Raw genomic sequence first — 23,925 nt, 5'->3', positions numbered from 1 at the left:
GATATTGATCCAATTTCCTTTTGAAAGCCATAATTGAATCTTACTCCACCACACTCTGAGGCAGTGTATTCCTGGCCCTAAAACACTTGTTGAGTAAAAAGGCTTTTCCTCTTGTCACTGTTGCTTCTTTTGCCAATCACCTCAAATCAGTGTCTTCTGGTTTTTGCTGCTTCTGCCAACCAGAACAGTGTCTCCCTATCTACTCTGCCTCAATCCCTCATGATTTTGAACACCTCTATCAAATCATCTCTTAATCTTCTCTTGTCCAAGGAGACCAACCCCAACTTCTCCAATCTATCCATATAACTGAACTTCCTCATCCCTGGAATCATTCTCGTAAATCTTTTCTGCATTCTAATGCCTTCACATCCTTCCTGAAGGGTCGTGCCCAGAGCTGGACACAAAGCTCCAATCGAGGTTGAACCAGTGTTTTATAAAGGTTTATCATAACTTTCTTGCTTTTGTAATATATGCCTCTATTGATAAAGTCCAGGGACCCATATGCTTTATTAACCATGCTCTTAACCCGTCCTGCCACATTTATTGATTGGTGCATGTATACTTCCAGGTTCTTCTGCTCCTGCACCCACTTTAGAATTGTATCCTTTATTTTGTATTGCTTCTCCTCATTCTTTCTACCAAAATCTGTAGCTTTTTATCATCAAAGACCCAACCAAAGCTCTCCTTTCTTGCTTAAGAAGGGTAGCTACACCATTGAGATACTGGATGGCTGTCTGTGCTCCAAACCAAATCTCAATACCTTCTAGAGGAAGGAAGAACATTGGTGGTATGGGGTGGGCAGGGAGCATGAAGGAAGAAGTATTGATTGGTTGTCGTTACTTTGAAAAATGGAACTCTTTTCTTTCCCAGGTTTCTCAAGTCGGTCTAAAGCTCCCCAAGTGGATGCCGCAAGTTTGAATCCCATTTGGATCTCCTGACTTACTGAAGTGCAGAAACCTGCAGCTGTCAAGCCACAGATTCTAGTTACCCCAGCCAAATATCTCCAAGCATTGGCACAATTGACCTCTACATTTGGTAGGCTCTTAGTCCTTTCTCGTGTGCTTTGTGTTCTCTGTTGCTGAGTGTGATCACCAATGTTCTTGGCACAGAAAGCCAGCGCTTGTGTTTATTTTTCAGTCCTGTAGAATTGAATTTCTGGGTGTCTGAACTTCTCTTTCCTCCATCTTCTACAGAATCCTTTCTCGATCTATCTCTCTCTCTCTCTCTCTCGCATTAAACTGGGCCACTGCTAACTCAAGGGATGACTATCACCTATACAGCCAGAGTCGCTAATGTCCGCTTTTGCAGTTTTTCCAAACTGCTGGTTCTATGGAAAGGGAGCATCTACAAGCTCCTCTACAAGGAATTCCTCGTCTTCTCCTTCATGTACGCAGTCCTCAGTGTTGCTTACAGGTCAGTAGATGTGAGTTGCATGAACCAGCCATGTGCTTAATAGTGCTTACAGTTACCCCATCATGATTTTGTACTCTTGATGGTCCTCAGTGTCAAGTTTGGACCTTGGCCTCAGGTGGGTTGAGTGATCCCCCCCCTAAAATTTACCTGAAGACCCAGTGCTCAGGGAGGGAAAACCCAGAGACAAATTCCTGACACTCTGAAGCTATCTAGTGATGCTTGAAGTGTGAAGGTCAAAGGTTTGAGCTTGGTTGGTCGTGATCCCTGCTCATGTTCAAATAGTTAGTTGATGCTCACTACCTTGAAGAATGACCATCAGTGCACAATATCAGGGGTAGTTGGAGTATGTGGACCTGTGGGTGAGCGAGGGGGGGGACTGTTGGCATTTATTGCACAGCAGCCTGTCAGAAACGATATAGTCTTCCACCTAGAGGAGGAGAGAAAGAGATGGGGCGGGGGGGGGGGGGCATGCTTTGAGATGCTTCAATTGCTTTTCCTCTCCCTCTCCTGAGGCCAGTTTGATTCAACTGGGTCTGGAGGTTTAGCTAGTGCTCTGAGCACTTAACTGTTGGTGCTCCTGGCTTGTGAAGCTGGTAGATTAAGGAGAGCATTCACTTGTATTCCGTAGGGTTGGTTCTGTGTCTGGGCACTGCCAGTCTAGATACCAAGTCATGGCAGGCTGGTGAGATTCCTGGCCGGTGAGCTCTCAAAAATGCCCCTTCTCTCCGAATTGTGCCCAACTGTCCCCAAAAATAAAACACGGTTTGGGTGCTTTTTTATTTATTCTTTCACAGGATGTGGGCATCACTGGCTAGGCCAGCATTTATTGCCCACTCCCAATTGCCCTGGAGAAGGTGGTGGTGAGCTTCTGCCTTTTCCCCAGTGACTAACTGGGTGGAAATCAGTCTTAGAGGCTCTGGCTTTGGATGTAGAGACATTACTAGGGCTAAAATTCTCAGAGTGAGATTGTTAATTGTACATCAATTGTGTTTAATTACATAAAAGTGGAGGGCATTAAATGGGGTTTCACTTGAGTAGATATGAAGAGACACTTACTGGAACTGCGGTGTGGTTGAGTTAGGAGGTTCATGCTTGTAATGTTTCACTCTGTAAATAAATGTAAGACTGAGTAAAGATTGGCTCCAGTATCATCCTTCACCAACTGGCTTTCCGGAATAGAACAAGTTTAAGAGAAACTTCTACACAGAGTGTCATTGGAGCATGGAATGATTTCCTGAGGGGAATAGTTGAGGCAAAGCTGCTTGCATCTTTTAAAGTACAAGTGGATAAACATTTGAAGCAGAGGAAGGTGCAGAGCAATAGAAAGAGTGCGCAGGGCAATGGGATTAATTTTGGATGGCTCCAGCAATGATGGGCTGAATGGCCTCCTCCTATAAATGTTTATGTTTGAAGGCTGGTTATGGAGAAATAGATAGGTTCTTGATTGGTAAGGGGATCAAAGGTTATGGGGAGAAGGCGGGAGGATGGGGTTGAGAAACTTATCAGCCATGATTGAATGGCGGAGCAGACTCGATGGGCAGAATGGCCTAATTTCCGCTCCTATGTCTCATGGTCTTTTGTCTTACGATCTAAAACGGTTTGCAAATAGTTCGTTTGATTTAAAGACTTTGCTTTTTTTTTTGATTTTCATTTCTGTAAAAGGTTTGTGCTCATGGAAGAGCAGAAGAGATACTTTGAGAAACTGGCCCTGTATTGCAACCACTATGCTAACCTGATCCCCATGGCTTTTGTGCTTGGTAGGTTAACGTGATTTTTAATCCTTGTATTTCTGTTTGCTTTATTTCCACCCCCCCACCCCCTCCTCCTGCCTCCAACCCCTTTTCCTAAGATTCTTGGATGCACAAGATTCTCTTATTTCACCACTTGGTCTAAATCCTCTAGCCTTGGTGCCCTGTAATGGGGAAGCAAGTCGATTGGAGATGGCTTTTTTTTTTGCTTCCACTGCGTAGAGGTTTGTTTCCAATTTCCACCTTTCCCCACGCCCTTTCCTTTTGTCTGGCTGAGACCAGAGTCACACCATTGGGGGCTTTATTGTGAGCTAGCCTCTGTGACCTTCCACCCTACTCTTTGTAAATCCAATACACTAGGCAACATCAACTTAATGCTCAGGGGGAGGCGGTGGCATAGTAGTATTGGTACTAGACTAGTATTTTGGGGACCTGAGTTCAAATCCCACCACAGTAGATGGTGGAATTTGAATCAATGAAAATCTAAATTAAAAGTCTGACAACAACCAGGAAAGCATTGCTGATGGTCATAAAAACCCATCTGGTTCACTAATGTCCTTTAGGGAAGGAAACCTGGTGTGGCCTACACATGACTCCAGACCCACAGCAATGTGATTGAGTCTTAAATGTCCTCCAAACAAAGGCAATAAATGTTAGCCTAGCAAGTGATGCCCACATCCCATGAACAAATAAACATTGACTTAGTTCCACAGCAGCTATTTTCAGTTTTGCTACATGGGAAGGTGTGACAGCAATGTGGTGAGTTATAACCATGCTAACTATAGTGGCAGTACTCACTATCCTCCCTAAGACCTTTTGAATTCTCCAGCTTTGCCATTGGCTGCAGTGGCCACATTGGGCACGATGTCTTCACCCCCTGCTAGAGAGGGGAATTGACTCCCCTGTGATCAATGGAGTTGCAATGAGTTGTTGTCAACTATTGCTTTGTACAAAAGACCAGCTCACTACAACATGGTGGCAGCGATGGGAGGTGTCTTTGGTCTAAAGCAACTCTGACTCCATTACCACTATCTCTTGCTACAGTCACACAAGATTAAATGTGTGATGGAATTAAGGACAAAGGACACCATCTACTTTCTGAGAGCTGGCATCTTTGCCGAGCATTGCTCGGCATGCGCGGTGGGTCAGATGCAGAGTTAATACCCCTCTCTCTTTCCTTTCCCCTTCCGTTTCCAACCCCCACACTTCAATTTGGAGTTGCCCACTGCTAGACCATTGAGGTATTATTTTGCTGCAAAAACCCTCCTGTGGTCCAAGACTGCTGAATTGTTTCCGGGATGTCCTGGCCCCTTCAAGCAGCACTGATAGTGGAGATGATGGTGTGGTGGTATTATCACTGGACCAGAGACCCAGGCTAATTCTCTGAGGGCCTGGGTTTGAATCCCACTATGGTAGATGGTGGAATTTGAATTCAATAAAAATAATGATGACCATGAAACTGTTGTGGGTTTTAAAAAAAAAAACAACAGGTTCACTAATATCTGTGAGGGAAGAAAATCTACTATCCTTACCTGGTCTTGCCTACATGTGACTCCAGACCCACAGCAATATGGTTGATTCTTAACTGCCCCTCTGAGCAAGCGCAATAAATGCTGGCCTAGCCAGTGATGCCCCACATCCCATGAATGAAATTTTTTAAAAAAATCAACAAAAGGAGGTAGAACAGATCATCCATCTCATTACTGTTTGTGGGGCCTGGTGCACAGGATGGCTGTTGTTTTAGCCTATATAACAAGTGCTGTACTTTAAAGTAATTTTAAGCCACTATATAAATGCAAATTTTTCTTCCACTAAAAATACTGTCCAGATCACATTACTTAGACTCTTGACAGCTGATGGGAGAGAGAAAATCTTTTGATTTCTGTCAGCCTGAGCTGCATTTGAACCCAAGGCACCAATAGACCAGGCCGCAGGATTATCCAGTCCTTGATGTTTGGGGTAAGTCGCTATGGCGCAATCCACTATCCCAGACAGGGAGTTGGTGGCAATGTCACAGGACTAGTAATCCAGAGGCCCCAGGCTAATGCTCTGGGGACATGGGTTCAAATCCCACCAAGGCAGCTGGTGGAATTTAAGTTCAGTTAATAAATCTGGAAATGAAAGCTGGTCAGTGATGTGACCACGACTATCATTCATTGCTGTAAAAGAAACAACCCATCTGGTTCACTAATGCCCTTTAGGGAAGGAAATCTGCCATCCTTACCTGGTCTGGCCTACATGTGACTCCAGACCCACAGTAATGGTGGGTGACTCCTAACTGTCCTCTGAAATGGCCTAGCAAGCCAATCAGTTCAAAGGCAATTAGGGTTGGGTGACAAATGCTGGCACCCAAGTGAAACACACACACGCCCTTAGTGACATTCCATGAAAGAATGAAGATCTTGTGAATTTCTACACTTGGATGAGGTCTCACCTGAGTCTCTCATGTCCTGAATTCAATGGCAATTGCTGGGCTTTTGGGAGCAATAATTCATCAACACATTGATGTGTAAGTGTCCTTCCAATCTTATTAAGTCTGGCTTTGTAATTGGTTCCTACCCATTGCCGCAAGTTAGAATCATAGAAAGCTGCAGTAGAGAAGGAGGCCATTCGGCCCATTGTGCCATCGTTGGCTCTTTGAAAGAGCAGTTGTGTGCTTTGTCCCAAACCACGACCCAGTTATTTCTCGTCGCTTGAGCCGTATTGTTTCATAACTTTCCCCGTCCGCTTTCCTGTTCTCAGGGTTTTATGTCACCCTCGTCGTGAACCGTTGGTGGAGCCAATACACGAGCATCCCACTCCCTGACCGGCTCATGTGTGTCATCTCTGGCAACGTTCACGGTACAGATGAACGGGGGCGCATGCTTCGGCGCACGATGATGAGATACGCCAGCCTCTCCGCCCTCCTTATCCTCCGCTCGGTCAGTACAGCGGTCATCAAACGTTTCCCAACAATGGATCATGTGGTGGAGGCAGGTGAGACAATTATTGGAGCATCTCAAAGCTCTCTGGAATTCGGGGTTGGACTAGCAAGGTGCAAACGTCACTCTCATTATTTAAGAAGGAAGGGATGGAGAGAGAGGGTGAGAGGGACACAGAGAGAGAGAGAGAGAGAGAGAGAAATCTGCTAACTATAGACTTGTCAGTTTGAAGGTAATTGGTAAATGAACCAGAGGTGGCCTGAAGAAAAGATAAAATCTTATGCAGGGTTGTTGTGATCTGGAATGTGCTGCCTGAATGGGTGGTGCAAGCAGATTCAATAGTAACTTGCAAAAGGGAATTGGATAAATATTTGAAGGGGAAGCATTTACAAGGTCATGGAGGAAGAGCAGGGGAGGTGGACTAATTGGCTAGTTCTTTCAAAGAGCCGTCACGGATACAATGGGCCGAATGTCCTCCTTCTATGCTGTACCAGTTCTTAAGTTATTGGAATCTATCATCAGGACTAACTTGGAAAAATATGAGCCAATGAAAGTAGTGTGAAGGGTGGCTGCTGTCTGAATAATCTGAATATCTGAGAAAGTATCTTGGATATGGGTGTACCTATGGATATATAGTCTTCCAGATAAGGTTCAAGGTTATTGCCAAATTACCGGTCACTCTGCTAGTGGTTATGTGACATGCCTATCCTCATGCTCACCACTCTCCCATATCAATTCAAAAGCAGACAGTCTCTTTATCTACCCTGCGGCTTGATGATTTGTACCAGATCCAGGGAACATCAGAAGCACAAAATTGTTTTGCTCTCCAGTAACATGCTTCAATTGAAAATCACAGCAAGGTTAAAGTAATGACTTACCTCTGCAGTCTTGCCCTATCAGGAAGGGACCATTCTAGACTAAGAAAGTGACTGCATTTATATATCGCCTTGGGCTCTCCATTGCAAAGCACTTCACTTGGCACAAATCACTTTGAGACGTGGCACTGTACTTGCTTGGCTGCCAGCTGGTTGTTCCTAAAGCCCCCTTTCTTCAATTTAGTATTGAAACATCAGGCAGGCACAATGCCTGCAGAATCCAATTTCATCCAATGCCCCAAAAATTGTCCTTCTGTACCGGTCTCATGAGGAAAAAGGGCAACAAATATTGACATATACTCCAAAAGAAGATGGTTGGCAGCTGCCTTCTTATTGAGGTAAACATGGTAGCCGTCTTGCATGCAAACATGTATGCAACCAGTTAAACTGTTTAGTAGTGTTGCGTGGTTATTAATGCCTCTGTTACCTCTATATTCGACCATTCCCATGCACATCTGGCTGCTCTCCCACATTCTACTCTCCGTAGACTTGAAGTCATCTAAAACTCTGCTGCCCTTGTCTTTACACGCACCAAGTCCCATCCCCCTGTCACCCCTGTGCTCGCTGGCCCACATTAGCTCCCAGTCAAGCAGTGTCTTAAATTTTAAAATTCTCATCCTTGTTTTCAAATCCCTCCCTGGCCTCGCCCCTCCCCATCTCTGTCATCTCCACCAACCCTCCAGGATCTCTGCACTCCTTTAATTCTGGCCTCTTGTGCATCCCCGATTTTAATCGCTCCATTTTTGGTGGTTGTGCCTTCAGTTGTCTAGGCCCTGAGTTCTGGAATCCCCTCCCTATAACCTTTCCTCCTTTCCACCTCTCTCTTCTTCTTTAAGACACTCTTTAAAGCCTACCACTTTGACCAAGATTTTGGCCACCTGTCCTATAATATCTCCTTATAAGGCTCGGTGTCAAAGTTTGCTCCTGTGGAGCACCTTGGGACATTTTAATTACATTCGAGGCACTATACAGGTATAGGTTGTTGTTGTCAGAAGGGCAGAATTCATTGCTCACTATCAAGTTGCACCTTGAGGTGTTTCAATGTCCATTCAAAACTGACAGATGAGGCCTTGGAAAAAGGCTAATAATAATGGCAGGGGGATGCCCAAAGTATTCGAGCTAATGGCACTTGAATTGTTAGATGTAAAGGAACCACCTGTTTCCATTGCAGGGTTTATGACCAGAGATGAACGAAAGAAATATGAAAGTCTTCACTCTCCCTATAATAAGTACTGGATTCCATGTGTATGGTTCACAAACCTGGCTGCAAATGGTCGGAAAGAAGGACGAATAAGGGATGACAATGCACTCAAGCTGTTAATGGAGGTATTGGTCTTTTGAACGTTGCTGATTCTCGACCGAGGTGGGGGTGAGGGCTGTCTTGTTTGTTCCCATCTTCTGTTCCCCTCTTTTGGCATCTAGCTTGGTCAGCAGAGATGGGCCGAATGGTCTCCTTCTCTGCTGTATCATTCTATCCATGTAGGCTTAGGAACGCAGGAAATAAAAAGGGGAATAGACCATTCAGCCCTTCGAGCCTTCTCCGCGTTCAATTAGATCATGGCTGATCTGCTACCTACGTGCTGTTTCCCTACAGTCTCCCCATATCCCCTGATGGGTTTACTATCTAGAAATCTATTGATATCTGTCTTGAACATACTCAATGACTGAGCCTCCACAGCCCTCTGGGGTAGAGAATTCCAAAGATTTACCACACTCTGAGTGAAGACATTCCTCCTCATCTCAGTCCTAAATGGCCTGTCCCTTATTCTGAGATTGTGTCCCCTGGTTCTAGTATAACCCAACCCCTCGATCCCACACCCCACCCCCAAGTCAGGGGAAACATCCTACCTGCACCTGCCCTGTTGAGCCCTGTAAGAACTTCCTATGTCTCAATGAGATCACCTCTCATTCTTCTAAACTCTAGAGAATACAGGCCCAGTCTCCTCAAGCTCTTCTTGGAGGACAATCCTGCCATCCCAAAAATCAGCCTGGTGAACCACCGCTGCGCTCCCTCTATGGCAAGTATATCCTTCCTTAGATAAGGGGATTAAAACTCTACACACTGCTCCAGCTGCAGTCTTACCAAGGCCCCATACAAGTGCAGCAAGACATCTTTACTCCTCTTGCGATACCATTTGCCATCCTGACTGCTTGTTGCACCTGCATGTTAACTTTCAGTGACTCGTGGACAGGGACATCCAGGTCCATTTGGTCACTTGCCCGATATCTTTAACCTCTACGTTACCCTTTTGACTGGTTGAGGTTACAAATGACAGTGAGTCCGCATTATAAGGAGGAATGGTAAAAAGTTTACTGTTCCCGGGTGCATCATGTATACGTCATGTATCTTGAATGATCTCTTGGGCAGGATTTCACCCCCCCGTTTTGCCATTCAGTTTGCAGGTGGTGGGGGTGCCTGTAAAGGTCCCCGGATGCCCTTCCCACCACTCTCCTGCCTGCTCTAGCATGTCCGCAATTCAGTGGGGTGGGGGGGGGGGTTGCGTATGAGGCCTAGACAATCTTGCCTTCCCTTGCCCAGATGGAGACCCTCAAGTGGGCAATTAATGGCCACTTAGGGGCCGTTTCTCACCCAGCCTCAATTCTAAGGCTAGCGGGAGGAGTTCAGGGGAAGGGGGTAACTGGGAAGGTTGCCCTGATCGGGCCTCTGTCAGGAATGGGAAGGGTGGGTCTTCCTCAATGGTCTCCTCTCAACATCAGGTGCCTGACCCCAACCCCCACCCCCCAATAGGGGCTGCCCCCCATCCCCACAGGTGCCCCACTCCTCCCCCAACCCCGTTTCCCCACCTCTCCATCAAGACCTCACCCCTCCCTCCCACCTCCCCAGACCTCAGCTCCCCTCCCCGGCCGCGAGACCACCCGCACTTACCTGGTCCTGGACTCTTGAGAATTTGCATCTGGGGACCTGTTCGTAGCCTCAGGCCTGGCCATGGCTGCTGCTGGGGCCAATCAGATTGGCCAACTGCTGCTGGGGCTACAGAGCTGCCGGCCAATCAGATTGCCCAGCTGCTGCTGGGGCTACAGAGCTGCCGGCCAATCAGATTGGCCAGCTGCTGCTGGGGCTACAGAGCTGCCGGCCAATCAGATTGGCCATCTGCTGCTGGGGCTACAGAGCTGCCGGCCAATCAGATTGGCCATCTGCTGCTGGGGCTACAGAGCTGCCGGCCAATCAGATTGGCCATCTGCTGCTGGGGCTACAGAGCTGCCGGCCAATCAGATTGGCCATCTGCTGCTGGGGCTACAGAGCTGCCGGCCAATCAGATTGGCCAGCTGCTGCTGGGGCTACAGAGCTGCCGGCCAATCAGATTGGCCATCTGCTGCTGGGGCTACAGAGCTGCCGGCCAATCAGATTGGCCAGCTGCTGCTGGGGCTACAGAGCTGCCGGCCAATCAGATTGGCCAGCTGCTGCTGGGGCTACAGAGCTGCCGGCCAATCAGATTGGCCAGGGGCTCTCTGAAGCAGGACTTCCTCCCGGGTGAGTGGCGAAAGCTCGACCTCCAGCCAATCCAGCGCCTGCGGGGCAACCGCTATCGGCGGGGTTCCCTGCTGATGGGGTTCCCTGGTGGTGGGGCAGCAAACCCCGGTCTCGCTCCTGATCTCTGGCCACCCGGTGTGGAAGGTGATGGCAGGGGTGCCAGTGGGCAAGGTGGAGGACCTCCTCCTGGGCCTGGCCAAAGTGGCCATTAACAGGTCCAGACGGCGGGCAATTGAGGGGATCGTCCAGCCCAGCTGCCTGCCCCTCTTCCGCGGCTACGTTCCGGGTGTCCCTGGGGAGTGAGCACAAAGTGTCCACCAGTGGGTGAGCTTGGGGCCTTCCCCGGCCAGTGGGCGCCACAGGAGCTGCAGCCCATCATCGTCACCCACAATGACATTTCAGTTTAATTCACTGAGTTTCCATTGAAGTCTTGTTTTTAACAGTGCCCTTTTAATGGGTGGTTCTTTAATTAGTCAGTTAATTTTCTTCATTTGGTACCCAGAAGAGTATATAGGAATATACACCTGACTGCCCGGCCCTCTTCCCTGGCTACGTTTGCAACTGGTTGTCCCTGGAAAATGAGCACCCAGTGTCCACCGGTACGCATGAGGTCTTCCGCGGCCAGTGGGTACCGCGGGGCGTAAAGATTGGCTCCAGTTGTATCCATGACCACCTGGCTTTCTGGAGCATAGCAGTTAAAACATTGGGTAACTTAGCAAGAGAGACTGGGCTGAATTTATATTCTGTGCTAAGTCAGTGGCACTGGAGCACTACAGTGAGACTCAATGGAAAGAAAGTTCAGTCCATGTTCCAGCTCCTGGTGGATACCCAGTGACCCTGACTTTAAATGTGCAAGACTATGGTGGATTAACTAAATCAGTCTTGCAGAGAGCTGGCATAGACCTAATGGGCCAAGTGACCTTCTGTGATACTGGAACCATTCTATGATACTGGAAGTCCCACCTAATGGAAGAAGGTGGTGGGGGTGTGAGTGGGCAGGGGGCGAGATATGGAGATGCGACTGAACTGGGTATGGCGTCCCTCTGGTCAAATAAGAGAACGGCCCCGTGTGGAAGGTGCTGAGGGCAGCAGGCGTTGAGTACCAGCCGCTCGAGAGGAGGAGGCAAAATAGTGGTTGGAGAGGGAGGGAGAAATTGTGTTTGTGTCTCTCTAATTGGAGAGTTTCACTGAACCAACAGTGTGGTAACATTACAAAAGTAGCAATTATTTCCTGCAAAGTGAATCTTCTATTTTCTATAAAAAGTGTCGAGATCATGGAGGGTTTTCGAAGTGTGAGGTAATGCATTTGGGGAACGCTAACAAGGCAAAGGAATACACAACAGATGGTAGGATTCTGAGAAGTGTGGAGGAACAGAGGCACCTTGAAGTTCATATCCACAGATCCCTGAAGATGGATAAGGCAGTCAAGAAGGCATGTGGGAAGATACGAGGCATTGACTATGAGAGCAGGGAGGTGATGCTGAAACTGTACAAAACACTAGTTAGGCTACAGCTGGAAAACTGCGTACAGTCCTTGTCACTACAAAACTGGAAAGATGTGCCTGCACTAGAGATGGTACAGGGAGATTTATATAAGGACGTTGCCTAGACTGCAGAATTTGAGTTCTGAGGAAAGATTGGACAAGCTTGGGGGGGTTTTTTTTTGGAACAGAGGAGGCTGAGGGGAGTCCTGATGGAGGTGTATATAATTATCAGGGTTCTGGATAGAGTGGATAGGAATTTCCTAAGCCCCCTTGGGTGAGGGGTTCGTAACTTTATTCCTTCATGGGATGTGGCATCACTGGCAAGGCCATCGTTTGTTGTCCATCCCTAATTGCCCCATCATTCTCGCCAATCTGCGGCTGAATGTCAGATCTTCCGTCTGGTGGGTCCTTTTGCGAAACACTTGAAGTGTCCACTATGGTTGAAGGCGCTATATAAATGCAAATTGTTGTTGTTGTTGAATGCCAAGCGGGCTCCGCTGGATTTATACCCCAGGGGGCTTTGTTGTGACGAGCGTCAGGCCAGATTAACTGGAGCTGAGCGTTCACTGCACTCCAGGCTGCCCACGAGCAATGCCACGGGAGGTCCACGGGTAACCGAAGATTGATGTGAAACATCATAATAATGACGCCAAACGGCTTTTAATATATAAAAAATATTGCTGATGTGATCTTAACGACACACTGTTGCCTTCACTGGTGGTGTATTTACTTCTCCCATATATATCTGTGCTTCACTCGTCGTCCTTTTCCTGTGTTACGCACTTATTCTGCTCAGAGAAATGTTATTGCGGTCTCTTTTAATGTTGCACTTTTTTGTTCCCTGTTTATTTTTTTTTCCTCATTCAGGAACTGAATACTTTCAGAGCCAAGTGCAGTCTTCTCTTTCACTATGACTGGATCAGTATCCCACTGGTGTACACACAGGTAAATTTCGATGGTGTTAAACGCTTTGACTGTTGCAGACTTGGTGATGGGCTTTTCCTCCGCCAATACCATGAGTGGCTTGGCAGCAAGTAGCAGATCCTCCTAAACCAGGAGGGTGGCGGACTTTCCTGCCTTTAATTCCGCTGCCTTTGTTAATCTTAGCCTGGGTGGCAGAGGAGGCTTGGTGTCTGGTTGGTGAGTGGGACGTGGGTCCTGATCCCCATCTAGTGGCTCAGATTGGAAATGCAGCTGTGTGCGGATGAAGGATCAGGACGGGCTTAGCTTTGGGTACGATGCTCCCTTTGGGTGAATAGTGTGTGGAGGCTCCCCCTGCTGGTCGCACACAAATAATAGCTACTTGGGTATGATATTGCTGGGTGGTTGGCACCCAAACCTGTCCTCGTCCGTCATCCACAAACATGGCATCTCCACTGTGAATTATACCTGGTGAGGAGTTGGGCTTGAGGGGAAAAATGGTAAAAGAAATCTCTTCTGGGACGCTCACACCTGCAGTCTGAACATAAGTCAGAACCACTGGTGAATAATGTTAAAACACAACGCCCTCCTTCCTCATATCCCTCCCGGCCAAAATTCTCTTTAACGGTGAGCGAGCAACATTCATTCATTCATCAAAAAGACTTTCGTTTACATAGCACTTGTTGCAACTACCGGATGTCTCAAGGTGTTTTACAGCTGAGGATGTACTTTTTGAAGCGCAGTCACTGTTGTAATGGAGGAAACACAGCAGCCAATTTGCACACAGCAAGCTCCCAGAAACAGCAATGTGATAATAACCAGATAACCTGCTTTTGTGATGTTAACTGAGGGATAAATATTGGTCAGGATACCAGGGATAAGTCCCCCGCTCTTTGTCAGAACGTTGCTGCTTGTAGCTACCCCTACCAGGAGATCTGCAGTCACCGGACAGTCACGCTCATCTTGTCTTATGCCATCCTCTCCCATCCACTCTTCGAAGAAGTGCCATGGGATTATTTTAACACTCACCCAAGCAGGCATAGAGGGGCCTCAGTTCAAAGTGTCATCTGAAAGGCGGCACCTCTGACAGTGCAGCGCTCCCTCGGTACTCCACTGCAGCCTTGAATTTTGCACTCGAAATATGAAGCAGGGCTTGAAGCCAGAACCTTTTGACTGGGAGGCGTGAGTGCCACCCATTGAATTACGGCTGGCACTGGGATGCGTTTATGCTTTTCCCTCATGCTTCCTTTCTTGGTTTTTTTCTCTCTGGCTCTTTCTCTTTTTTCTCTCGTTCGTTCTCTCTCTCTCTCTCTTTAATTCACGATCAGCATTTAAAAAAAAACACAACCGCCTCTTCAAACCTTCCAACAGCTGGATCTCAGTGTTCCTTTCCTCACGTCCCTGGTGTATTCCAAACTGGCAGTACCTTCCTTCCAAATGCATGGCGCCAATACTGCAATGAGTCTTTCTAACCCGCTTCTGAACCTTGGTGGTTCAATCCAGCCTATGAATGGACTGGAACTGTCTCCCCTCCTGATTATAGGGGAAATTTTATAATTGTAAGCAGTACAATTCTGGCTGCTTCCTCTGGGAACCAGTTTGCACTACTAATTACGTGTGTGGGAACTAAATTTACCGCAGAAAAACTCATCCACTGTTGCACCAGCAGTGTGGCTCCACCTCCCTCGCATCACAGTTCCCTGACTCACAGACCCGCTCTCCCAGCATGTTACCCTGGCAATCCTGCCGCAGTATGTTTTTTTTTAAAAAAACTAACCAACTTCGGGCTCCTCCTGCGGCTCAGATCATCCAAGAACCCAGAATCGGTTCCAAGGAAGAATCACACCGGACTCAAATCATTCGCTCCGTTTTCCCCCCCTCTCCACTAGATGCTGCCAGGTCTGCTGAGTTTCCTGCTTTTATTTCGGATTTCCGGCATCTGCCTTTTATTATCCCAGAATCAACGCCTGTTCTCTTGAGTTGGGCTTGCCTCGTTTGAGGTTGATGGGGAAGGGCAGAGGGGAGGATGAAGGGAATTTTGGCCGGGAGGGATATGAGGAAGGAGGGCATTGTGTCTTAACTTTGCTAGGTGTGTTAGGTAGGAGAATGCCGACAACAACAACTTGCATTTATATATCTCCTCTTAAAGCAGCAAAACATCCCAAGGGTGCTCCACAGGAGCCTGAACAAACAAAATCTGGCACCAAGCCATGTGACAGGTATTTGGACAGATGACCAAAAGCTTGGTCAAAGGGGTGTAGGCCAGGATCTTCTGGCTCCGTCCCTGGTCCCAGGCGGGCATTGTCGCGGGAGGGAGTGGGGGTGGGGGGGGGGGAACAGGAAAATTTGGAGAGCTGTTAAAAGCCAACGGCTCTCCAAATTTTCCCATCCCGTCTGCAACGATGCATTCCAGCAGCGGGGCTGGAAAATCCCACCCATAGCTTTTATGGAGTGTCTTAGAGAGGTTTAGGGAGGGAATTGCAGAGCTTTGGGCTGAGATAGCTAGGGCTGCTGCTCCTGATCATTATCGAGTGTCCTCCACTTGAACTACATGTTTGTTGGGGTCCGGCGGGGGGGGAGGTGCTGCGGAATAAGGCTCAGCTTTCCCCTGGTTGACTGGTCCATCAAGACTTGGTAGCAAGGTTTGTGCAATAAAGAATAGCTATTGGAGTGAGGAACAATATGGTACTGGTACCTTGTGGAACTGCAAAGGGGCAACATCTGTAGGAGCAAAGGAGACAACAGTACACTGTGGCTTGTACTCGTATATTTCTCTGTGAGCGTTAATATAGTCACTGGCTAATAATCCAACTATCTAGGCTAATGCCCTGGGGGACGTGGGTTCAAATCCCATCATGGCAGCGACTGGAATTTAAATTCATAAATAAACCTGGAATATAAAATAAGAGGTGCTCTCAGTAATGGTGACCATGACAACTAACATCGATTGTTGTAAAAACCCATCTAAGGGAAGGAAATCTGCCATCCCTACCTAGTCAGGCCTCTGTATGATGGTTGACTGTTATCTGCCCTCTGAAATGGCAAGCCATTCAGCTCAAGGGCAATTAGGGATGAGCGACAAATGCTGGTCTTGCCAGTGATGTCTACATCCATGACAGGGGAAAAAAAAAAGAATGGTGGGATAGGGTTTTGCATGTATGTTGATTCTACTTCCTCCCAGGTCCTTGTTTGTACAGGTACGAGGTACTGAGCACAGGCTTTGCGCTTCCCTTTAAGGAGGGAAAGGTGGTCTTACCTTCAGCTGGAGAGAGAAATGCCCTGGATAATGCCTCAGCCAAATCAGTTTTGGAGCAGCATCGATGGTGATCTGGCCTCAGGTCACCTTCTCCTCAGATGGCCTGCAATTAAAGGGCAGCAAGATGATGTTGAAAACTCTGGGAGACTTTCCTTAGAAGGTGTATTAATTATATGTTTCACCCCCCCCTCCCCACTTCTCTCTCCGCAGGTCGTCACCATTGCAGTGTACAGTTTCTTTATGACCTGCCTGATTGGACGACAGTTTCTTGACCCTGCCCAAGGCTACGCAGGGCATGACATTGACCTGTATGTCCCTGTGTTCACCCTACTGCAGTTCTTCTTCTACGCTGGCTGGCTGAAGGTAAGGTCAACACTGTAAAAACATACTGTAATTATGCTTGAGTGCATCCTTATTTAACAAGAGTCCAACTGTTCCAAACCTCTTGGTCCTGTAGCTTCTTGTACACTCACTGGTTTACTGCCACTGTCACTTGGGAGATTGTTTACTTGCTTGATAAAGTCCTGTTCTTGGAGTTAGGCAGCTGTGAGTTCAAGCATCACATTGATGTACTTAAGATGCCATTCAGCTCTGAAGTCTGGTTACTATACTCTTTATGCATCCTGGTCATTTATGTAGTGGTAACCATTTGGCTATGGCTGGAGTCTGGAGTTTAAAAGAATGAGAGGTGATCTCATTGAAACATACAAGATCCTAACAGGGCTTGACAGGAGAAACTGGCAGGGGAATATAGAACAAGGGGGCACAGTCTCAGGACTGAGATGAGGAGAAATGTTTTAACTCTGAGGGTTGGCAATCTTTGGCATTTTCTACCCTAAAGGCTTTTTGTTGAATCCATTCATGAGATGTGGGCATCACTGGCTAGGCCAGCATTTGTTGCCCATCCCTAATTACCCTTGAGAAGGTGGCGGTGAGCTGCCTTCTTAAACTGCTGCAGTCCACATAGTGTAAGTTCACTCACAGTGCTGTTAGGGAGGGAGTTCCAGTATTTTGATCCAGTGACAGTAAAAGAACTGTAATATAGTTCCAAGTCAGAATGATGTGTGGCTGGGGGAGGAACTTACAGGTGTTGGTGTTCCCATGCGTTGGCTGCCCTTGTCCTTCTAGATGGTAGAGGTCACGAGTTTGGATGGTGCTGTCGAAGGAGCCTAGGCTAGTTCAGTGAATCTTGTAAATTGTACACACTGCTGCCACTGTGTGTCGCTGGTGGAGGGAGTGAATGGTTGAGGTGCTGCATGGGACGCCAATCAAGTGGGCTGCTTTGTCCAGGTTGATGTCAAACTTAGGTGTTGTTGGAGCTGCACTCATCCAGGCAAGTGGGGAGTATTCCATCACACTCCTGACTTGTGCCTTGTAGATGGTGGACAGGCTTTGGGGGGGTCAGGAGGTGAGTTACATGCCGCAGGGTTCCTAGCCTCTGACCTGCTCTCGTAGCCACAGTATTTATATGGCTAGGCCAGTTCAGTTTCTGATCAATGGTAACCCCCCAGGATGTTTGTTATGGATAATCCATTGCTGAGTACATTATAGGCTGGAGTAGACAGATTTTTGGTTTCTCAGGGAATCAAGGGATATGGGGAGTGGAGTTGAGGCAGAAGGTCAGCCATGATCATACTGGGATCGATGGCGGAGCAGGCTCGAGGCGCCATATTGTCTACCTGCTCTTATTTTTTATGTCCTTATGGTTTGGTGATCACAGCAGCACTAAAATAGGACATTGAAATAATTGTCCTTAATGGGTACTGTGTAATATTTACTTTTAATCTCACTTAGTCCAGCAAATGCCAAAATGGACAAAGGTGATTTGTTTTACTGCTCACAATTAACTTGTGCTGTACAACCTTTTAATTCACTTAGGTTGGTGATGAATTTGATTCAGATCTTGTTTAATATATGTTTGATACTTGGGGAGGCACGTTTGTGAATGGGGTACAAGAAAAAAGCTATTTTATAGGGATTCTTTTCTTCTCTCTCTCTAGCCAATGTTCCTTTGAACTTTCCTCAACTCTCTTAAGCTGCCAATGTGCTATCCTACCTCTTCATCCTGTTACTTCTCAGACTGTTCCCTAATCCAAAAATATTCTTCTCAAAACAATGGAACTCAAGCCTATCTTTCCTGCTATCGTCGTGGTTGTCAGTCCCTCGAAACGAGGGTGACGTCTGCCAGGCTTCATGATGTATGTGCCCTCAGGTAACTCAGCTGGCCAATCCTGGAGCTACAGGTCTTTGGGCAGAGAGGATAAGAGTTGCCCTGAGGGAGCAAGAGCTCTCCCCGCAGCAGAGTTTACATGGTCAGTTTTTGATGGTGTTGTGGTTTGTTGATGAGGCATCACCACGTGATACTTTTTTTGGCAAGTTCATCCCACCGAGCTCAATTTGTCCCCCTTTTTCCATGAGGGCCTTCCGATTACCCTTAAACCTCTTCTTGATGTGTGATTTGCACCAACTCTCTTCACAATCTACCTCAGCCTGGTCATAGAGCCCATCTGTGCCCAGGTCCCACATGGGGTCGTGATTGAATTTTGACTCAATGGGAAGCTTTTTAACCTCAACAGGCTGAGAGCCAAGAGTGGGGTGACCCTCCAGCATATCCATGATTTACAATATGCCTACGGCTGTGCTGTTGTGGCCCACAATGCAAGTGACATTCAGATCACCCCCAATCTCTTCAGTTCCACATACAAGAGTCTCTCACCCAACATCAGCAAGGCCACGATCCTCCAGCAGCCCTTCCTCTGAACAAGCACCTCCATCTCCAGCTATTGTTATTGATGGGGAGACTTAAGGAGTTGTAGAACACTTCCTGTATCTCGGCAGCTAACTTTCTTCCCTGCTATAGTCTGTGTCAGCTAATCATTAATCTACGGCATACCTGGCCCCCTCTTCCACTTGTTTTGACTTTGATCCCTCGGCATTTAGGAATCTTGCTCCTTCATCTGGGTTCCTCTGTTCAAAGGCGTTCATTTCACTTCTTGGGTTTGGTTCAATGAACGCTGGAAGCTGTGGGCCAAGAACCAATTGTATGACTGAAGTTGTTGTGTCTGATTACAGGTAGCAGAACAACTAATAAACCCCTTTGGAGAAGATGATGATGATTTTGAAACAAATCGTTTGATCGATCGAAACTTTCAGGTAATGACTGCTGCACACAAAGGACCAGGAGCGGCACAGTGACAGTGTTGATGGTGCCTCAACTGCCTTTACTTCCAAAGTGCCTCTACAAGACACCAGAGCACAAGCACTCAACTTGCTCTATTACCGTTCGTTTGATCCTATTTAAGAAGATAAACAGTAGATGGATGCACTGCCTAGTCTGGTAGCGAGCCACACAGATTTGTTGAGAGTTTCCAAGTTGACCCCCGATCTATGCTAAACTCTGATTTAGATGGAACGGGGAGGTTACAATTGCTTTTGTGTGCCTGTGCCAGGAAAGTTTAAGAAGAGACAGGATTCCAAGTCCCAGATGCCATCCAGATGGAAAGTGTGCGCATGTGGACAACAGGATAAGGCTCTGCTTCCGATTCTCTCAGTCAACTAGCCTGTTGACATTCTGTCTTACCTTGTACATGATGAGTGACCGCCTTTGTAAGATACTGAAAAGTTGCAGGTACCCATGGAGCCATACACCAGCATGAGTTCACACAGTCAGGAGAGGAGGCAAGAAACCTAGAGGGCTGGGGTGGGGGGGAGGTGGCGGGGGAAGCAAGATCGTTTTTGACTGTATCTCCTCTCTCCACCCCCCATCCCCGCCCTCCCCAAAGTCTCTCCTAAACATTCCTCGACTGAGTTACTCTTGTTGAGTTGGCTGTCCCTTTTTTGCAGGGTTGCATTGACTGTAGTTGTGACTGTTGCATTCAGGTGTCAATGATGGCGGTCGATGACATGTATCAGGATTTGCCCCTCATGGAAAAGGATCGATACTGGAATGAGTCCAACCCTCGTCCCCCATACACTGCTGCCACTGTGTTTGTGCTGCAGAAACCATCCTTCCAGGGCTCCACATTCGACATGACGTGAGTTGTTACAACTTGATGATATTGCATGACTGGGTACGGTGCTGGTACAGGGGAGGAAGGGCCAAGCTAATTTTTCAAGCTTATCGAGCCATTCAATGTGGATGAAAGCAAAAAAATAAAAGTGCATAAGTCTTTCTGGATAATAATGCAAGGCTTCCATTTAAATAGCGCCTTTCATGACCTCGGAGCATCCCAAAGTGCTTACCATCAATAAAGTGTAGTTGCTGTTGCGTTGGAAATGCAGCATCCAATTTGTGTTGCCTTTTCTCGTGTTGAACAACGTCCTTCTCTTATCTTCTGAAGTTGACCTGTCTTTAAAATGTGTCCACATTGTGGCTTGTCCCCTTATGAGCACCAGTTTTAATATCTGAGGCTGTGAGCTTATATCTTCTGCCCTCAAGGTGACTGAGGTAAAAAGAAGTCACATGAAGGGGAGCTTTGACTTTGCATTTGGCCTATGCTGCTTCTTGACATTGGAATGCAAAACGTGGGAGAGCGAAATGTGGAAAATGGGCCTCAGTGACTTGATCATGCGTGTCTGTGTGTGTGTGTGTGTGTGTGTGTTTGTATCTTAGTTCATAGCACCCTTGCCTCTGAGTCAGAAGATTGCAGGTTCAAGTCCCACTCCAGAGACGTGAGCACCAAAATCTAGGCTGACATTACTGTGCGCGACTGAAGGAGTGCTGCACTGTTAGAGATACCAACTTTCAGATGGGATGCTAAACTGCCCTCTCTGGTGGATGTGAAAGGTTCCAGGGTGCTATTATGAAGAGGAGCAGGGGAGTTATCCCAGGTGTCCTGGCTGATATTTGATCCCTCAATCAACATCACTAAAGCAATGGATTATCAGGCCATCGTCACACTGTTGTTTGTGGGAGCTTGCTGTGCATAAAGTGGCTGCTACATGACAGCGATACCCTACACTTTGAAAGTACTTCATTGGCTGTAAAATGCTTTGGGAAATCCAGTGGTGTGAAAGGAGCTATATAAATGCAAGCCATTTTGGATCACAGTGACAGTCCCTGTCACTAACAAGGACCTGCGCTGGTCAAGCGAGGGTTATCTACTGAGCAATATCACACTGCCCTTTGCAATCTCTGTTTTTTGGGGATACAGTTTGGGATATGCAGAAAGATGGTGAGTTGTTGCTCTTTTTGGTTCAATTCCCTGAAGGTAAAACACCTTGTTACCTCTACAAACGGTAACCCTTCAAGCAGACCATGGTGTGTCTGGTGTTTTAACATTGGCCGTCTGTCAGCTGTGAAGCTCCAAGCCATGAGGGGACTTGCTTCGAATTTCCCTTTCAAATGATTTGGTGCGAATTGAGTGTGCTACCGAGTGCCAAAACCAAGGGCCTGCTTAGTTGGGGACTGGTCTGTTCAGACTAGAGTATCTGCAGCCAGCATTCTGCCCGTCAACCAAAAACAGCTAGTGGGATCTTGCTCTGTACCCATCCATTGCCACATATGCCTAGGGTGAGGCGCTATGCTTCGGCCGGCGGTGGGGGTGGGGGGGGTGGGGGGGGGTGGGGGAGGGGGGTGGTTAAACTCTTTCTGGGACAACCAAATAAACAAAAGCAGCAAAATCAAGAGTAAAATAAACACAGCCCCTAAGTTAGGTCAGCCTTAAAAAAAACCAAAGACAAAGTTTAATGGAAACTTACAAACATCAAATCAAAATGTGATTAAAGGGGTCGATAAAGCACCCCAGCGGTGCCCACCGGGTATATAAGGCCTCGACGGTGCCGGCAGACACCGCGTGCTCCCTCTCCAGGGACACCGGGCCGCGAACGTAGCCCACGGAAGAGGGGCAGACAGACGGTTCGGACCACCTCCCTCAATCGCCCGCTGCCTGGACCTGTTAATGGGCAAATCGGACCGGCCCAGGAGCAGGTTCACCAGGAGGTCCTCCTCCTTCCCGCACCGCCCCCCCACCCTTTCTCCGCACCGGGTGTCCGTAGATCAGGAGGGTGGGACTGAAGCGCAAACAAAACAGTAGCAAAGGGTTGGTGCTGAATTGTTACGGGGAGGAGCAGTGAGCTTTTCCCACTTGGACACTCAATTTTGGTTCTCTTTTAAACGCTAGGATTTCGAAAGACGACATGCACTTTCAGCCGATGGAAGAGATCGAGGAGAACATGGAACAGGGCAATCGGCACCATGTGCCGCTGTTCAGCCGCCTCCTGCCCACCGGCCCGTCGCCAGCGAGTTTCCGCAGCAACATTGCCCGCACCGCCCGACCTTTCCACCTGCTGAAGCGCAGGAACAGCGTGTCCTCCGACGCCTCCATGTACAGCTGCCTGTGCCAGGACACCCAGTCCACCGTCTGCTCCTGCGGCACCTACACCGACCACAAGCCCCTGACCAAGATCCACTTCCTCTCGGAGGACGCCCAGCCGGACGGGAGGGGGAGCGAGGCCGGAGAGAGCGGCCTCAACCTGGGCGGCGAGGAGAAGGCGGGGACGCCGTCGGCGGGGTCCGCGCCGGCCCTCCAAGCTTTCGGCCGGGACGGGCCGCCGGACACCCCCAGCCGGGCCGGCGGCAGTGCCGCCGCCGCCTGGGAAGCGGACGGGCCCAGCTCGCCCGCCGCCGGGGAGGGCGCTCCGCGTCCGATACTGCCGTGCGACCCGCACGTCGGCGGTCACCAAGAGCGCGGCTGCGGAGGCCAGTCCCCCCCCGGTCGCGGCCGCCCGGCGGGGGAGACGACCCCGCCGGTCGCTTTCTCGGCCAGGCGCCCCGGCTCGCCCCTCCTCCTCCTCCTCCCCCCCACCCCCACCCCCTCCTACCCCTACCCCGGGCTCCCGGCGGACGCCGGCTTCGTGGAGACCTGCCCTCGCCCAGGGGCGCACGGCCACCCTCTGCGGCTGCCCCTCGCCCCGGCCCAGCTGGTGGTGGCGGCGGCGGCGGCGGCCGCCAAGCGCCCCCTGTGCGGATCGGCGGGGGGGTCCGAGGACGGGAGCTCCCCCTTGCACAGCCCGGAGCCGCTGCGTGTCAACGGCAGGGAGCCCCCCCATTCAAACCCCCCCACTCCCGGCTGCCAAGGAGAAAGGAGCGAGCAAGGTTTGGACTGAATCCCGCCCGCGCCCCATTAAATACAAAACAGGAGGAGAAACAGCCGACTCGGCAACCCCGCGGTCCACATCAGCACCTTCTGCAGGAGCAGAGTCAAAACTCACCCCCTTAGGGTCTCTCACACACGCCGGACGGACTCAGAAGGGCAGAACGGGTTACCTCGTCCACCTTATTTTTCTTCTCCCTCTCTGTAAAACTTTAAAAGGTTAAAAATTCTCGTGGCTTTTAGAAAAAACCCATTTCCACCCTTGGGAAGAAAAGGCAGATTTGTAATATTCGGCTCCCACCTGCCCGATGCTTCCTCTCCGCAGTTGGCCCGAGCGGAGGGGAGGGGAGGTGGTGGGTATCGCTGTCTGCTTTGCCCGTGCTGAACACCCGCCAACTATTGTTGACCTGTTTCCTCGGTGTCCAATCCCACTTGTGCGTGTGTGTGACGGCTTCACTCTTCCAATATCGGTCTACGTAGCTGCATTAAGGTGCCGCACTGACCCACAGATAGGCTGAGGCATTTAACACCGACTTAAGGACCCAAGACCCACCCGAATGATGAACATGTCCAAGAAGGAAATAGACAGCGAAAAGCGGTGATTGTAGCTTGGATTTTGATTGACATTCCTTCGTTGACTGAAGCCTGTTGAAACACCTGTGCCCTAGGTGTATTTTTCTCAATGACCACGCTGAAGTCACTGAACTCGGAGTTGGAAGT

General features: G+C 48.7%; 1 protein-coding gene across 1 annotated transcript; it reads left to right on the top strand.

Moving 5' to 3' along the window:
- The first annotated feature begins 973 nt into the window (after nt 1-973).
- Nucleotides 974-23,218, top strand: best2 (bestrophin 2). Its single transcript, XM_041176929.1, has 10 exons — nt 974-1,035; nt 1,194-1,413; nt 3,076-3,170; nt 5,904-6,137; nt 8,129-8,283; nt 12,802-12,879; nt 16,322-16,474; nt 19,184-19,264; nt 19,991-20,145; nt 22,234-23,218. Exons 2-10 carry the CDS (start codon nt 1,262-1,264, stop codon nt 23,216-23,218), a joined length of 2,088 nt encoding a protein of 695 aa, XP_041032863.1. The 5' UTR covers nt 974-1,035; nt 1,194-1,261.
- Nucleotides 23,219-23,925: the final 707 nt, after the last annotated feature.

This window comes from Carcharodon carcharias, chromosome 30 (genome assembly GCF_017639515.1).
Source record: "Carcharodon carcharias isolate sCarCar2 chromosome 30, sCarCar2.pri, whole genome shotgun sequence".
Taxonomy (NCBI): Eukaryota; Metazoa; Chordata; class Chondrichthyes; order Lamniformes; family Lamnidae; genus Carcharodon; species Carcharodon carcharias.
This window is presented reverse-complemented; position numbering and strand designations above follow the sequence as displayed.

Bases quoted from the DNA above. Each gene is read 5' to 3' on its own strand.
- best2 (XM_041176929.1), top strand. From the start codon at position 1,262: ATGACTATCACCTATACAGCCAGAGTCGCTAATGTCCGCTTTTGCAGT. The intron at 1,414-3,075 runs GTCAGTAGATGT...TTTCTGTAAAAG, and splicing joins GTCCTCAGTGTTGCTTACAG to GTTTGTGCTCATGGAAGAGC. The intron at 20,146-22,233 runs GTGAGTTGTTAC...TTTAAACGCTAG, and splicing joins GGCTCCACATTCGACATGAC to GATTTCGAAAGACGACATGC.